The sequence below is a fragment of the Ursus americanus genome, chromosome 9 (genome assembly GCF_024610735.1).
Source record: "Ursus americanus isolate L20-20 chromosome 9, mUrsAme1.1.p, whole genome shotgun sequence".
Classification (NCBI taxonomy): Eukaryota; Metazoa; Chordata; class Mammalia; order Carnivora; family Ursidae; genus Ursus; species Ursus americanus.
The window spans coordinates 35,221,867-35,239,771 of NC_142135.1; the positions used below are offsets into that span (position 1 = coordinate 35,221,867).

The window sequence follows — 17,905 nt, forward strand, 5'->3', positions numbered from 1 at the left end:
GTTCATTGAATGAGTGAAGGAGAACGGTCTGTCCGGAGCAGAGGCTGGAGGTAGAAGACTGGGACTTGCCTAGAGGCTGGTCCTGTTCCCAGTCAGCTTCAAGGTGAAACCAAGTGAATGCACATTTGTTCAACGCTAGGAGGCAGAGGCAGGCCCCAAACAGGTGGAAGAAAGTTCCCAGGATGATGGGCTCTGCTTTGCCATCCTAAAGACCAGGCCTACCTGATCAGCCTCTACCCCAGGGGACACTCAGGGGAACCCCTGGTCTTGGTGTAGGGCAGCCTTCCAGTTCAGAGATGGCCCACTGGCAGAGGAAAACCCTAAGGCTACCCTGGACTGAACATTCTGGAAAACCGATTATATATACATATACATGTATACACGTATATATGTGTGTGTGTCTATGTGTGTGTGTGTGTCTATGTGTGTGTGTGTGTCTGTGTGTGTGTGTGTCTGTGTGTGTGTGTGTCTGTGTGTGTGTGTGTCTGTGTGTATATGTGTGTGTGTGTATGTGTGTGTGTGTATATGTGTGTGTGTATATGTGTGTGTGTATATATGTGTGTGTGTATATATGTGTGTGTGTATATGTGTGTGTGTATATATGTGTGTGTGTATATATGTGTGTGTGTGTGTATATATATATTTTTTATTTTTTATTTTTAATTTGAGAAAGAGAGCAAGCACACACAAGCAGAGGGAGAAGCACACGCCCTGCTGAGCAGGGAGCCGGATGCGGGACTCAATCCCAGGACCCTGGGATCATGACCTGAGCCAAAGGCACATGCTTAACCAACTGAGCCACCCTAACAGCAACCCCCCCCACCACCAGAATACAGATATTAACACAATTTCATCAAGGAAGAAAATGCAGTGTAATAGTCCACTAACTTGCCCAAGGCCCCGCAACTAAAAGCCACTGGAACAGGAATTCCTCTTGCCATTCTCTTAGGCATGCAGTAAGCATGCAGGAAATAAGGGGTGTTCAGCAAGTGTTGGTTCCCCTTCCCTAGTCTCAGATCCCCCTTCAGGCACTCAGCTCTCACCTGGTGAGGGCTTGCATTACAGAATAAACTGATGAATGGTGGAGGGAGGTGGGCAGGGGAGGGGCCTAAATGGGTGACGGGGATTAAGGAGGGTGCTTGTTGGGATGAGCACTGGGTGTTATATGCAAGTGATGAATCACTAAATTCTACAACTGAAAGCAATTTTACCATGTATGTTAACTAGAATTTAGATAAAAACTTAAAAAAAAAAAGAACTTTCAGTGTTATCACTGAATCCTAGAATAATTCAGACCAATGGAGGAGGGGAATCACATGCGATCTTGGAAAAGTTCTTCCACTCTGGGCCTGTGGGGTCAGTGGCAGGATGCTGCCTTTTTTTTTTTTTTTTTATAAAAGATTTTATTTATTTGACAGAGAGAGACAGCCAGAGAGAGAGGGAACACAAGCAGGGGGAGTGGGAGAGGAAGCAGCAGGCTCCCAGTGGAGAAGCCTGACGTGAAGCTTGATCCCAGATAGCTGGTATCACGCCCTGAGCAGAAGGCAGACACTTAACGACTGTGCCACCCAGGCGCCCCCAGGATACTGCTCTTGATGTTTGCCCACAAGAGTTAGGAGATTAAGGAACAGGAAGAAGCATGGAGACAGCCCAGCACCTGCCTTGTGACAGGCACACAGGTAACCAGAGCATCCCCCCACCCTAGTGAGGGGGGATTCTACCTTGATTTCAGTAGAATAAGGGAATTAGGAGGATTACGTGACACAGCTACTAAAAATGAAAGACTGTTGAAAGAACTTGAGCTGGTTAGTCCAGAGAACCCAAGGTTTATACAAGCCCAGCTACGTGGGTGCTGGCACCTATTTAAAACCAGGACTTCCTGGGGATCAAGAGAGGCCCAAACCACTTCCATCTAAGGTTTCTGGTATATTAAGGGGAAAAAATTGTTGAGGTTTCTGGTATATTAATGGGAAAAGTATTTTTTAAAGGAAAAATGTTTAGTATTAAAAAAATACTAAATCGGGGTTATAAATATTATGGCATACCTTAAGCGTTAGATTTAACGAATGTTACCACCCAAAACTAAAGCTAGTATAATTGCGCTAGTCCTAGGGCAACTACTAGATTTATGTACTTCTCGAAAATCTTAATTCACAGCGCACTGCATGCAGGCATTGTCGAGAGGTAACAGAACACACCTCCCCCCCACCCCCCAGTCCTGTCTGGGCACCTACTTGGAGAAAAGTTCAATTTTTTGAGCTTGAGGGTGCATCTGCAAGGGATCTGTCTCTTGTTCCCCCTTCCCCCCCTAACACGATAGGCCCACTGGAAGGGGGGCGGCACATTCCCCAAGCCACGCAGTCAGAATGGGGCCCTGGAGCGGACGGACCCTTGGAGAAAGCAGGTTTCTCCTCCCAGCGCATTCCCCTGCACCCTTCCTCCCCCCACCCCAGCAAGTAGCCCCACCCCGAGATGTTGGGGCAGGGTGGGAAGTAGTTACTTGGTTGGCACGTGGTCAGGACATTTATGTGGCTGAGGCAACCGTTTTAAACTTTTGTGGGTTCTGATGAAAATCTGAAGAAAACCTAGGAGCCTCTCCCGAGAAGAATTCTATCTCCCCACGCACCAGGCACGCACGCACGATTTTCCCGCCAAGGAGCCCGGAGACGTCCACACCCCAGGGTGAAACCCCTGGCGGGCGTGTACTCCGTCCCAGGCCCCGCCTCGCCCCCGGGAGCCCAGCTCCCCGCAGGCCCCGGGACCCGGGCGCTCGGCCAGAGCTGGGCGGGGCTAGAGGCGGCGTGGCTCGGGGGCCGCCCCACCTGCCGACGCCCGGGGCGGCGTAGCCAGCACCCCCGCCCCCCGCGGCCACCGCCTCAGGGCTCCGAGACTAGGACCGCGCTGCTGCTCCCGGAGCCCAGACTCGCGACGCGCCCCCGCGGCTCGGCTTGCCGGCGCTGTTTCCGGGCGGCGGCCGGAGCCATGAAGATGCACTTCTGTATCCCGGTGTCTCAGCAGCGGCCGGACCCGCTGGGGGGGCGCTACGTGGTGCGCTGGGGGCCAGGGTCCGATGGGGCTGGGGGAAGGTCGGTAACCTGGCGGGGCCCGGGCTCACCTGCTCGCTCAGCTAATCCGGGACGGTGTGTCTCTGTGTGGCAGCTGTACTCCGTGTACCTGGACGGCTACCTCTTCTGCAGGGTGCGCTACAGCCAACTGCATCGTTGGAACGAACAGGTGAGCCAGTTCGAGGCAGGTGAGGAAAAGTGCGCCCCAGCACACCGGACTTTTTGAGGGCTCCAAGCCCCTGATCCGTAACCGATCTGGAACTCCTGGTCTGTGTTGCTTGGCACAGCGCTCCGTTTATATAGGTTGCGGCTCCTAACCTTCTACAGCTGGGAGATGAGGCAGTAGGGCTCAGGTCATTCTCCCAACCCCTTTCCAGCCCAATGATCCCCAGCAGCCCCACCTGGCAGGGTGCTGGGGGATGGTGGGCTCCATTTCAGTGCCAGCTGTTCCCCAGGACAATGTCCCCATTCAAAATGAGCATACTCAGTCTAGACCAAGGTGCCTTAGGAATCCTGTACATAAGTATTTAATCTCCTCTCTCCCAGAGTTTCTTAGGCTTACTTCTTTAAAAAGGTGTGTCTATTTTTGTTTTCAAATTCGTGTATTTATAGGCTTCAAGTACTGGCAGGGGGGAAACCCGGGAAACATGACTTATCAAGACATGAGGTCGTTTCCCACTGTAGTTTCTCACTCTGATGGCCTGGTGGCATTTTCTTTGGGAGGCAGCCTGATTTTTTAACCTGCTCTTATTGTCCTAATAAGGAAGTGTTGCAAGTCTTCAAAATGGGTTGGAGGAGTAAAAGAAAGTTTGGAAATAAACTGCACCCTCCCTCTACCTCTATGCATTGTGTTTTCTTTTTAATTAAAATTTTTAAAAAGAGAATATACCCAAAATTAGAAAGAAAGGGGAGCCTGGTTTGCTCAGTGGGAAGAGCATATGACTCTGGATCTCAGGGTCCTGAGTTTGAGACTCAGGGTCCTGAGTTTGAGACCCAGGTTGGGGCAGAGATTACTTAAATAAATAAAACTCAAAACAAAACAAAACCAAGAAACAAACTTTCCCAGGCAACAGCTATTAACATTTTTGGGAGAATCCTTCCAGGCAATCTGGGTTCCTAGTGAGTAGATACACCTTCTGTCGAAGGACAGCTCTCAATTTCTTTTTTTTTACTATTGCAAACATTGCATTGAGCCTTCTTGCTCATATCAGAGGGCATTGGAAAAGTCTATTTTCAAGGCATGATTACGTTTCTTTGGAGTCAACAAAAAACAGGTGTAATGTGCTTGTAATCTTGTAATGTGCTTGTAATTTGTGCGGTCCTCTCTGAATTGCTAGCACCTGCTGCGGTTGCCCCAGAAGGTCCTCAGGGATGTTGGTGGGCTGACTCAATGAGGAAGGGCATGGATTCAGACTTCTGCAAATGAGAAACTACTTGTGACCAAAACGTGTCTGGGGATTTGGGAGGACTGCTGAGGTCGGCAGATGGAGATCTTAAGAGAAGAGAAAGTATAGGTGTGCTGGGTATTTGGAGGAAGAAGTTGAAGTATCATCTCCCCCACTAATCTGTGTCCTCTAGTGTGAGGTGGGATTGGGGAGATTGCCGTTCACAGCCTGAAAAGCAGGAGACAGCAGTGGGAGCAGGAGGGTGTGGAACTGACTGACCGCTTCCTGGCTGGTCGCCTTACCTCTTCTCTGACCTTCAATTTTTTTTCATCAAAAATAATAAGCAAATAGGTAGTTATGAGGGTCCACTTCCCAGAGTACTTGTGAAGCGTAGGGGCCAGTTTCTCCCAGAGCCTGGGACATGGAACATGCTCAGTAAATATTTATTGACCAAGAGGCTTGAAGAATTCCTGAATCTGGCCCTCCTTAATCAACAGACTCAGAGGAAATGCTTGGTTTCAGAAAAACTAAGACCTGTCGAATCTTAGCAGGTTCAGGAGGAGAGACATAAAGTGAGTAAACTTTTACTCTCGATCTTCTGTTTTGGAAGCCATGAACAACGAACTGTTATTCACTTCAGTTGACTCTTTTTTTTTTTTTTAAGATTTTATTTATTTGTCAGAAAGAGAGAGAGTACAAGCAGAGGGATAGCAGGCAGAGGGGAAGCAGGCTCCTCCCTGAGCAAGGAGCCTGATGTGGGGCTCGATCCCGGGACCCCAGGATCATGACCTGAGCCAAAGGGAGACACTTAACCGACTGAGCCACCCAGGCATCCCCCCTCTTTTTTTTTTTAAGTTTTACTTATTTGAGGGAGAAAGGCACGCCCATGGTGGGAGGGGCAGAGGGAGAGAATCTCAAGCAGACTCCCCATGAGCGTGGAGCCTGACACGGGGCTCAATCTCAGGACCCATGAGAATATGACCTGAGCCAAAACCAAGAGTCGATGCATACCTGACTGAGCCACCCAGGCGCCCCACTGCAGTGGACTCTTAAATATTGAATTGCCATAGCCTGGTGCCCGATGTAGGGTATAGAGTAGATATTAATTAATTAATACTTCATATTTGTCCCAAATTTTTCGAAGTCTAAAAGTGGAGATTTCTTTATCAGTTTCCAACTATTTTACACCTTGCACTTAGCATTTTTTCCTCCTGCAGTAACAACAACTTCATTTTAAAGAAACTAGAACTTAGGTGGCTATTTGCCTTATTCATTTAAAACACAGGCAGTTACTGTGTGTTAAGTTTGGTGCCAGGAGCTTTACAAATAATAGCAGGTTTAATATTTACAACAGTTCTATGAGCTAGGATTATAATTAGCCTCATTTAACAGAGGAGAAAACAAGGGCACAACTTGCCCCAAATCAAACTGCTAGTAAGTATTGGAGCCAAGATTTGATCTCCAGAAATGGCGCTGGCCCATTATATTTTGTGGTTTCTTACTAAAGTTAATAAATTGTATCAGTAAAACAATTGGGTTACTTTAGTAACAAGCTATTACTCTATTTGGGAATAACATAAAATTTCCCAATTTTCAGTGTTCAGGGTGGTGAATTTTGGTAAACGTGTACAATACTCCCACCATAATCAAGATAAAGAAAAGGTTTTGCACTCTAGAAGTTCCCTTGCCCCTTTGCCCTCAATCCTCTCCCTCCGCTTCTCACCCCAGGCAATCAAGGTCTGCTTTCTGTCTGAATTCCAGGAGCAGGATTTTATTCAGATTGCCCACCAAGCGTCTTCGGGGTCAGCGGTACACTCATCATCATGACTCCCATTTTGTGTATAGTCTGAGGTTGCCAGATTGAGCGAATAAAAACACATGCTCCCCAGTTAAATGTGAATTTCAGATAAACAACAAAGAGGTTGTTAGATGAGTAGTTCCATGCAGTCACTGGGACATACTCAACAGGGCATCCTGTCTTTTGTCTGGCAACCCTGAGTCGGAGAAAGTTTGGGGGTTGTCTTTCAGGCCCTTCTCAGCTAGATCGTTTTCTTCTTGTTTCACCGAAGATGTGAAAATGGCTCAGAACTCTTAATATGATTTAATACAAAACACCATTTAAAAAAAAGGAAACCATAAAGGCCCCATCTGTGTGTGCATTTGAGTGTATTTCCTAGGAAGTTCTCTATCCTGATAGAATAAAAATGTCATCTTATAGAATTAACGGATTGATTTATTTACTTAAGAAATGTTTACCAAGTTCCTGTTAGAGGGCATGCACTGTGGTGTACGTGCAGACAGCACTTGAGCACATGTGATTTTTTTTTTAGAAGATTATATTTAGAGAGAGAGTGTGTGAGAGAGATAGCACAAGCAGGGGGAGCAGCAGAGGGAGAGGGAGAAGCAGGCTCCCAGCTGAGCAGGGAGCCTGATGCAGGGCTCGATCCCAGGACCCTGAGATCATGACCTGAGCCAAAGGCAGATGCTTAGCCAACTGAGCCACCCGGGTGCCTCAGCACACGTGATTTCTGACTTGAAGTATTGGATTTCTATTTTGTATATTGGATAACTTTGAGTGCGAGGAAGGGCACCTGCCCAGGTGAGGCGGCCCCTGCTCTTTCTCTGCCAGTCTGAGTGGAGGCTACTGCATCTGAGACTGACTCCGGAGAGACTGAACCTGGCTGCGTTTTCGAGATGTCAGTTGTGACTGGTGCCCTCTGAAGTCATTGCCTGCAGCCGTGTCCCACGGTGAGGTTCCTTCCAGCAGCTTGCCCCTCTGCTGCTGAGTGCCATGTCATCTCTCTGCCATGTGAACTGCCTGAGTGCCATGTCATCTCTCTGCCATGTGACCTGCCTGACCTGACTTCTCTCTGAGCCTTTACCTAAATAAAACCAGTTTGATTTATGCTCTGCTCTTGCCTACAACACCTTCCTCTAAGGGATTTAAAGAGATCTGAGAAGGAAACATTTAACTGGCTCATTTTGACCAAGTGTTAAAGATGAGGCCACCCTGTGTGAGCGACGCTGGACTCTATGAAAAGGATGCCTGCCGCTTTGCAAACATTCTGCCAGTATCAGATATGGCAACGGGCGCAAGCCATAGAATCTTGCGAAGGATCTTTCCATGGGGTTGGAAATTCTGTGTAAGGCCGTAAGTGCTAGTTTGGTCTTCCCCCTTGCCTGGTGCTGACCCAGTCTCCCTCTTTCCCCTCTTTCCCTACTCAGATTCTCTGTTTGTATCAGGCCGGACCATTCATTACCTCTGTCTACCTCACTTCCACATCCTGGGAAGACCCCTGCTTTCTGGCCCACTGGTCAGGGACCAGCAGTTTCTCAAGACCAATCTCAAAGCCTCACCTCCTCTGGGAAGTCCTCCTTGACTGCATGAGATACGTTTCTCTGATTCCTGTGTCACTTTGTGTTTAGACCTTGTCATGTTCCTCCTTTTGTGTATATATTTTCCTTCCCCTGCTCTAGTTACAAAAGCCCAATATTTAAAGGAAAGAAGGAATGAAGGCTGTAGGCATAGTATACCCAGCACGAATCCTCCTTTAGTAGAGGTTCAATAGAGATTTGGCGGAGGAGAAGGAAGAGGAGAAAAGAGGAAGAAGGGAGGATAATGAGGGAGAGAAGGAAAAAGTAATGAAAATCTGCCAGTCATTAGCTTATAGGACCTTGGTTAAAGTCCCTTCATCTCCCTGAGCTTCAGGTCACTGTGACTGTCATGTCACTTTGATGTGAGGGTGGCAGGATGACATGTTGACGGTAATGATGACCCTCTGTCTCATGGGACTATTTTGAGGAACTAATGGGATAATATACAAGCTCTGGGCTAATGTTCTTCGGTACCAGATGCCACATTCTGGATTGCTTTGAGCTGTGGCCCTTTATCTGGTAAATCTGGGGTGTTGATTCGAAGGGGTCTTGGAGAGGTGGATGGATAAGCATTAGAAAGGACACCATTTGTGTCTGTAATTCCACTTGTCCCGGGTCACCACTTTGGGATAAGTATGAGGGCTGGGGGTGCATAAGGAGGTCATATTTTCCACTGGCCAGTAAAGTCCTCTTCATGTTAAAAGGCAGAACCGTGTGATGGTGAAATCCCTGCAGGAGATTGTGCTGGGATTAAAAATATATATTATCTAAACATGGTCTTTCAAAAGCAAACAAAACCCCCAAACAAACAAGACATCTCATAATAAAAGAACAAAAGAGGTGTGTTTTCTTTTGGAGATCTTTGAACAATTTTTGGGAAGAGTCTTTGGGCTAAACTCCAATACCAGGTAATTCTTAGTATGCTATTGGTTTTCATAGCTAAACTGTGCTGAGACCAGTAGAAAAGGTTATATTTTGATGGAGTTGAAGCACTTGGGGAGTCAGTGATTGATATTTGGCAGACCTAACTACTCAGTTTATTATATGTTTATCTCCCCCCCTTAAACCAGTATTAGAGAGGGGAGGGGAAAGATTCCTTGAGAAGTCAGCTCAGGTTGTAAAACCTGCTGGGAGAGTTTGGGCTGTGTTGGCTATCAGAACCTTAAGCCTCGGTGATTTTTACCGCAGCTCTTGGCCTTATGGTAGGGGCTTCCCCAAGATGCTCTCCAGCCCATGGAAAACCCTGACGGCTCTGGTGGCTCAAGGCTGCTGTGATTCAAACCATTGGGAGCATCTAACATTTATGAATGCATGCCTAGGAAGACAGTTGCCTCTTAAAGATCGCTTAATCCACTAGCAAAAATAGTCACATGCAAAGAAGACAATTTTCTTCTCCTATTTAGTGGAATTAACAGCGATGGGTACATAAATCCCAGGTTGTTTGAGCAGCCTTGCCTGGTTTGATGCTCCAACTGGGGTGTCTTTGGGCAGTGTTTGGCATAACAGGAAAATTGCCTTGAATTTAAAAAAAAAGAATTGTTGCTATAATATTTTATACTACCAGATTTAAAGGAGGAAAGGTTGCAAACTTCGATGGCTATAGGGGTCAGGCAGGTAATTGAAATGAGAAGCATGGATCAGGTGAGAGGCAGCGGGGACTGGTGGGAACTGCTCAGGTCTCCTCTAAAGGGGATGATTACCTGAGGAATGTGAACCCAGTGATTCCAGAACCTCTGATTTTTCAAGAAGCCAGAACATCAGGGTTTGGTTTCGTTTCTTTAAAAACCTTAATTTTTGTGGTCCAGTTTTAGATTTACAGAATAATTGCAAAGATAATACAGAGAGTTCCCATATATCCCCGCACCCAGCTTGCCGCATTGTTTCCTGTGAGTATGGAACATTTGTTATAGTTAATGAGCCAATATTAATACATTATTATTAACTAGAGCCCACAATTCACTTATATTTCTTTAGCGTTAACCTAATGTCCTATTGCTGCCCTAGAGCACACGTCCCCATTGTTAATTTTTTTGTTTTGAGCGCTTCCTTGTTTTCTGGTGCTACAAGATGCTCCAGATTCCTCTTCTATATTTCCTGCTTCAGTCCTAAAAATTAACTATTTTCTTCATGGAGTCCTGGTTGCTTTAGTTGGGGAATGGTTAAGAGAAACCAAGATCTCGGACTAGGGTATATTCATTGCTACTATAGTGTTGTCACTTCCAGGCCTCTCAGCTGATAGAGCAAGGAAATATGTGTATCCACATATCTATAAATCCTTTCATATGTAACCATCTGTATCTACATTAAGCTAAACATGAGTTCATACCAAGATCTCCAACTATAATCCATCACCACAGGGATCATTCCAGCCTACTCCCCTTGCTTATCTGAAAACTCTCACTTCAGTAGTGAAAAACCTGACTCCCATCACCTGCCATCCATTTACGTGATGTCTCTCACCTACAGGCAGGCATGTACTAACCTTTCTAGAACACCAATGCTGTTCCATAGAACTTTCTGCACTGATGGAAATGCTCTGTGTTTGCTTTGTCCACTTCAGTAGCAACTTGCCACAAATACTGTTGAGTATTTAAAATGTGGCTAGCACAACTGAGGAACTGAATTTTAAATTTCATTTCGTTTTAGTTGATTTAAGGGTTAAGTAGTCACAGGTGGCCAGTAGACATGTTGAATGGCACAGCTCTTGGCCATTGCAAAGATTTTCCTTGGATTTTCCTTGAGTGAGGTAGGAAGCCATGAAGGATTCTGAGTAGGGAAGTGGATTGATCTAGCTTACCTTTTTAGAATGTTATCTTAGATGCTGTATTAAGAATAAACTGAAGGGGGTCAAGAGCAGAAGCAGAGAGATCTGTTGTCAAGCCGCTGCAGTAATGGGGCAAAGAGAGGACAGTGATTTGGACCAGAGTGATGGCAGTGAAGGTGGACAGAACTGGTAAGTTTTTTGTTTTTTGTTTTTATTTTATTTTATTTATTTATGTGAAAGAGAGTGAGAGACAGAGAACATGAGCAGGGGGGAGGAAGCAGAGGAAGAGGGAGAAGCAGACCCCGCACTGAGCAGGGAGCCCAATGTGGGGCTCGATCCCAGGACCCTGAGATCACGACCTGAGCCAAAGGCAGACACATACCCCACTGAGCCACCCAGGCGCCCTGAGAACTGGTAAGATTCTTGATGTCTTTTGAAGCTAGGTAAATAGTCACCAGATACACACTGTGTTTGTGACAAAGGCCATGGAATTAAAATTCCTACCTGTTTGCTTCTTTTAAATCTGTTTTCATTTTCTTTAACGGACTGACTATGGCAATAGTAAGAGTTTTAGCCCTTCTTCTCCAGAGGTACCATGTTAAAACCTGATTTCTGACTAGTTTCCTTTCTCATATTTTATTTATTTATTTATTTATTTATTTATTTATTTTTAAAGATTTATTTATTTCCGGGGGGGAGGGGTAAAGGGAGAGAGAGAGAATTTCCAGCAGGCTGAGCATAGAGCCTGACCCTGAGATCACGACCTGAGTCAAAGTCAAGAGTCAGAGGCTTGGGGCGCCTGGGTGGCACAGTGGTTAAAGCGTCTGCCTTCAGCTCAGGGCGTGATCCCGGCGTTATGGGATCGAGCCCCACATCAGGCTCCTCCGCTATGAGCCTGCTTCTTCCTCTCCCGCTCCCCCTGCTTGTGTTCCCTCTCTAGCTGGCTGTCTCTATCTCTGTCGAATAAATAAATAAAATCTTTAAAAAAAAAAAAAGAGTCAGAGGCTTAACTGGCTGAGCCACCCAGGCGCCCCTCCTTTCTCATAGTCATAGTTTAAAGAGAATGATGCTGTGGCTTGTCTTCAAGCTGTCACTGTAAATGTAGGGCTGGAATGAAGGAAGATGCATCTTTGATTGTCTTAATTTAAAACATATTTTTGATATACCCACTATTTAGCTTGCGTAAAAATAATGGTCACCTCGGTCTTAGATCAATATTTGGGTGGTTGGGAGGGTGGGAAGGGCCTCCGGGTTTCTATTGGGATCATATGTCAGCCTTATAGGAATTTTATAAACCGGCACTGTCCAATAGAAATATAAGATGTGAGCCACATATGTAATTTAAAATTTTCTGTTAGCCCAATTAAAAAACATAAAAAGAAACAGGTGAAATTAATTGTAATACACTTTATTTATCCTAGTATATCTAAAATATTACCATTTCAACATATAATCAATATAAGAAGTTATTAGTGAAATATTTTACTTTTTCTTTGTACTAAGTTTGGCAGTCTGGAGTGTGTTTTATACTGATGGACTATCTCAATTCAGACTAGCCCTAGTCCCAGTGCCCATTAGCACTGGCTGGGGGATACCATATCGGATAGCATGCTGTGACCATCTGCTGTTATGTTCAGATTTGGTGGACGTGGGGTGGGGAATTCAATTCCTAACTATCATCATCGGTATCACAGATACTACTGGGGAATGAATTAAAGAAACATTGTGTGGTGTGAGTGGTGGGCAGTCTTGCAAAAACAAATGAAAAATTAAAATGTATCCCAAATCTACTGAACTCAGACTGGAGAGGTCAGTCCATAGTATGTCTAATAGTATCTTCAGAAACTTATCCTGAAATAAACCCCTCCTTAAGAAAATCAAAGCATCCCCTTTTCTTCCTTTTGACCACCAGGAAGGGCTCATTTTAAATTAAGTACTAGAGTGAGACTTGCCCTACGAGGAGGCTTCGGTGTCTCATTAACCTCGAATTGGAGGTTCTTTGCTTTAACCGTATGTTTTCTGGATATTTTAGCTGAGGCGGGTCTTTGGAAATTGCCTGCCACGCTTCCCACCAAAGTACTACCTTGCAATGACCACCTCCATGGCTGAGGAGAGGAGGGACCAGTTGGAACAGTATTTGCAGAATGGTATGTATTTGGATTTTATTTTTACAGATTTAATGAGATACAGATTGTACACCGTAAAATTCGTGCATTTAACGTGTGCAATTCAATGGTTTTTAGCATATTTACAGAATTGTGTAACCACCCACCATAATCTAGTTTGAGAACATTTTTGTCACCCCAAAAAGAAACCTCACACCTATTATCAGTCACTCCTTATTCCCCTGCCCCACGTGCCTCTATCACCCCTTATACTAATTTTTGTCTTTATAGATTTGCCTGTTCCAAACATTTTACATAAATGGAATCATACAAAATATGGCCTTTGTATTTGGTTTTAAAAATACTCTGTTTTCAGATTTGCCCTTGGATGCTGTATGTTGGCTTTGATTGTAGAAGTCAAAGACCTATTACCTGGATTGAGACCAAAACAGAGGGATGAGAAGAACTGTTTTCCTGAAAGCTCTCAGGAAATACCAGAGATGCGTGTCCATCTCTGTCCTCACCAGGGAGCCTCGGAGGTCTGCTCTGACCCCCGTGGGGCTTGCAGTGCCCCGGTCCTTGCCCCTTGCCTTCATCCTGCATATGCTGTGCACAGCAAAACTGTGGTTGGCAAAACGGAGCCCTCTCAAAAACGGGGGGTTGGGGAGAAAGAGCAAAATTGACATTCAAGTATTTAAAGGTTTTGAAAATGTGGAAGGGTATATACACAACATATTTTTTATTTTTATTTTTTTTATTAAAGATTTTATTTATTTATTTGACAGAGAGACAGCCAGCGAGAGAGGGAACACAAGCAGGGGGAGTGGGAGAGGAAGAAGCAGGCTCATAGCAGAGGAGCCCGATGTGGGGCTCGATCCCATAACGCCGGGATCACGCCCTGAGCCGAAGGCAGACGCTTAACCGCTGTGCCACCCAGGCGCCCCCAACATATTTTTTAAAAAAGAACCTGTCCGAAGAGTACACAATGAAAGGCACATTCCCTTCCAGCCCAGCCCCCCAGGCCTCTAGAAGTAAACACAATGGCTTATGTGTTTCTCGGAAACAAGTTTTGTGTCTGCTGGTGTGTAGGCACATTCCTGTTTGTTAAACACAAATTGGAATGTACTCTATATACTTTTTGGTACCCGATTCTTAAAAACTTAACCTGAAAGCATTTCTGACTTACCAAAAAGGTGCGGAAATAATGCAAAGAATTTCTGTAGAGTCTTCACCCAGATTTCCCAAATGCTAACATTTTATATTTGCTTTATCATCCCCTCAATTTCGTGGTATACGTATGTGTACTATATGTAATTTTTTGAGAGGCCTGTGTTACCTGCACAAGCCACTTTCCCCTTAAGTACTTCGTGTGTATTCCCTAAGGTCAAGGACATTCTCTTCTACAACCACAGCACAGTTATCAAAATCAGGCAATTAGCGTTGGTACAATAATGTTATCTAATCTAGAGACCTTTTTGAAACTCTACCAACTATCCCACTGATATCCTTCATTGCACAAGAAAAAACGATTTTTTCTTCTGTAAGTTGATTTTTCCCTCTTAAAATCTATATTTTATAGACCATTCTAGATCAGCAATTAGAGACTTACTTCATTACTTCTCATGGAGGCACTTGTTTTCCTTAAAGATAGTAAATAAAAATTCTAGAAGTCATCTATTTCCCATTCGTCTTTTGTAATGGAGAATATCCCTCTTTTAGACCCATTAAATAAGCCTTTTCCAACTCAAAATGTAGTATGTGTTGAATTTTTCTTCTCCCGTGGTTTGATTTCTCATGTCTTAGGGCAACGCTCCTTTAAGTACTGGCCTTTCCACAAATGATCAGTGCCTGAGGGGTTGCTTTTCCGGGCCTGGCCTTTGTGCACATCACGGGGAGATCTCCTGCACCCTTCTCTGGCAAGACAGAGCAAGGAGACAGTGCAGCTTAGTGTTGTGACTAAGACATGGGCTCCAGAGGCAGACCCAGAGTCAAATCCTAGGTCTGCACCTCACCGGCTGTATGACCTTGAGCAAGACATTTACCTTCTCTGAGCTCCAGTGTCTATCTGTAAAATAGAGATAATATTTACCCCAGGGTTTGTGGCGAAGATTAAATGAACTAAAATATACAAGTGCTTAGCATTGTACCTGGTTCTTAACAGTTGCACAGTAAATACTAATTGGGTGAACACATTTTTCAATGGCTTTCCCCATGTCCAAGAATCCATGCTAACAATTATTATGTTAATTTGCATTTCTACCACATAGATTCCAGAAAATAAGGCAAGGCTCCCCACGCCCCGAAATCATCTCCCTTAAAAAAGAGGGAATACCTTTTATAAAAAAGTTTCTCATAATATGGAGACTTCCTTTTGAAAAATGTTGCAGTGTTTGGGAAAGATACAACTTGAAATGACTTTAGTCAGTGCTAGTTTTGAATGCTGGTAGAAGTTACAGTGATACAATCAATTGAAACAGCAACAAAAAAAGAAGGCAAGGAAAGGAAAAAGGGAAGGGAAGGGAAGAAGGAAGGAGGGAGGGAAGGAAGGAGGGAGGGAAGGAAAGAAACAGAAAGAGAAAAACAAAAAAAGAAAGAGAAAGAGGAAATAGAGAAAGGAAGGAGGGAGGGAGGGAGGGAGGGAGAGAGGGAGGGAGGGAGGGAGGGAGGAAGGGAGGGAGAAAAAGGTGTGTGGGAGGGAGGGGGAGGAAAGGGAAGGGAAGGGAAAGAGAAAGACATTTGCTATAGATTTAGTAAGTACATAAGTCTGGCTAGAGTGAAGGGTCCAGGAGAGGCATAAGAAATGAGAAAGGCTGGGGAGCCCCTCATGCAGGAGTTTGGACTTGAGTCTCAGGGGAAAGCTTCTGCCCCTCTGCTCTGGCCACAGCACCTGAATATTGGTATCTGAGCTTTAAAAACTAAGAGGGTGAATACTCTTATAGGTATAGAAGAATAGAAAACTTTAAATCTCTCTGACAGCCTTAAATCACTTTTCTGGGGATAACCTCTTGAGAGCTCCTATTGATACAAGAGATACTCTCAATCAGGGTTCTTGGTTGATTTCAGATTTTCAAATTAAGAAATGTCTTGCTGAAGTAGGAGTCCAGGTCCACGTTTTAAGATCTTTTTGCTTTTTCAAATTAACTTCATCATCATCCTGGTAGGGCAGCAAGCTGCATATTGAGTGATATGGGGATGTGTGAATAAAGTGAGACTCCTGGGACTGATATGATGGGTTCATGTTGCTGTCAAGGCTGCCTGGAGGAGGCAAGCTTTGTGGATTTTCATGTATTTGACAGGTCATAGCTCCATTGCCCAAGGAGGCAGGGGTGCACTGGCCAGGCCTTCAGGGCTCCCTGGAGGACAGAATAATTTAAGAGAGAAGTCAATCCAGCCCCATGCTGACCTGGCTTACCCTCCGTATTTTTCAGTAACCGTGGACCCAAACATGTTGAGAAGTGACATCTTCGTTGACTTTCTAAAATTCGTACAGCTGGTAAGCATGCTCTTCTTTACTAAGATCATTAATTCACTGCTGAACATGTCTCTTAGTTACCATGTGTGTGTTTCTGGCCATTTTCCCCACATTAGGTAAAATATATTCATTTGTAGTAATTGGAGGATTGGAGGTTCCTCTTTTCTTTTCTTTTCTTTTCTTTTCTTTTCTTTCTTTTTGGGGTTTAGATTCTAGATGGAAAATAAGCATGTCACTTGACTTTTGAACTCATCTTAATTAAGCAGGTACCTTTTTAATCCTATAGCCTAAGCATTGTATATCTCAAAACTGGTCATGGGGAAGAGAACATTTCATCATTAAGGACTCCACAACAATTCAGGGACCTTCCTTCTGTAGCTGGGATCAAGTGTACCCCAGTGAAGACATCAAGACAGCAGTAAGAGCGGGCCCAACTGTTACTTGTGTATTCTCTACTCCTAACTTTGTTGTAAATGGATCACAGAGAAAATTCAGTCTGAACAGAATGACATAGAGCAGCTCCCTTTCCTTTGTTGGTCTACAGAACCACTGGCCACTTGCCTGTAGAGGCCGGAAGTTTGCCAAGTAGGCTTGGTTAGCACACCGCTCATTCTCGTTGTACATGGGGGAACGTTTTTTTTATGCCTACAAGTATGTTCTTGATTGAATGGAAAGCTTTGTGAAGATTGAAGTCATAAGAATAACGTGATATTATTGAACTGGATCCCTAGCTAGGAGAGGAATGATACTTTGATGGGATTTGTAAAAACTGGAAGCGAATTTCTTTTATTCCGCGGGTCAACCATGTTGGTACAGTAACTGGTCCATTCAACCTGAGAAATGACCCTGGAGTCTCCCTTGTGCCACTGTTCATATTTTCACATATATTTGATGGCTTAAAAAATGCGTACTTTCTTTTTCTTTGAAAAGTTTGTTGTTGAGGTGTTGATGGTTGTAAAATTCAAACAGCACCGAAGGGCATATGATCCCAGCACCGACCTCCAGCAGCGCTCTTCAGAGACAACTGTTTCCAGTTGAATGTGCGTTCTTCCTACATGTTTCTGTGCGTCTACATGCATTCATATGTATGCATGTCCTTTCCGTCTTACGAATAAGCACATACTCCACGCACTTACTGAAACTTGTTTTAATTCTGCATCTCACAAATCCTTCTACGTCAGTATACAGAGGTACGTTTGGCCTCAGTTCTGTCATCTTTTTTGTGTATATTATGGCTTTTGCTTTCAGTGCTTTTTAGAAACCATTCATGGGGTGTCAGTGTTTTGGAGCTTTGATTTGAGTGTCCTTTTTTTCTGATAATCTGAAAGATTTTTGCCTGGTTTTAGTTCTGTTAGTGTTTTGCCTTTCCTTGCTTGCTCTGATGAGATTTTCACTTTTGCAATGGCTTTATTTTTCTCTTCTGTTTCTTCCGTCAACTTTGCCAGCTTACTTTGCTAACTTTTTTTTTTTTTAAAGATTTTATTTATTTATTTGACAGAGAGAGAGACAGCCAGCGAGAGAAGGAACACAAGCAGGGGGAGTGGGAGAGGAAGAAGCAGGCTCATAGCAGAGGAGCCTGATGTGGGGCTCGATCCCATAACGCAGGGATCACGCCCTGAGCCGAAGGCAGACGCTTAACCGCTGTGCCACCCAGGCGCCCCTACTTTGCTAACTTTTTGTTACCGTACATCTTTTTTGACGTCTTCATCTGTTCTTTGAGGCCTTAGTTCAGAGAAGCC

At 44.6% G+C, this 17,905-nt stretch overlaps 1 protein-coding gene across 1 annotated transcript in view; it reads left to right on the plus strand.

The window, feature by feature from the left end:
* Positions 1-2,904: 2,904 nt before the first annotated feature.
* Positions 2,905-17,905, plus strand: part of SNX31 (sorting nexin 31) — a 64,006-nt gene continuing 49,005 nt past the window's right edge. Inside the window, exons 1-4 of the mRNA XM_045805858.2 lie at positions 2,905-3,048; positions 3,160-3,234; positions 12,622-12,736; positions 16,123-16,187. Coding sequence (XP_045661814.2) covers positions 2,983-3,048; positions 3,160-3,234; positions 12,622-12,736; positions 16,123-16,187 — 321 coding nt within the window. The 5' untranslated portion in view covers positions 2,905-2,982. The remainder of the gene's footprint in view (positions 3,049-3,159; positions 3,235-12,621; positions 12,737-16,122; positions 16,188-17,905) is intronic.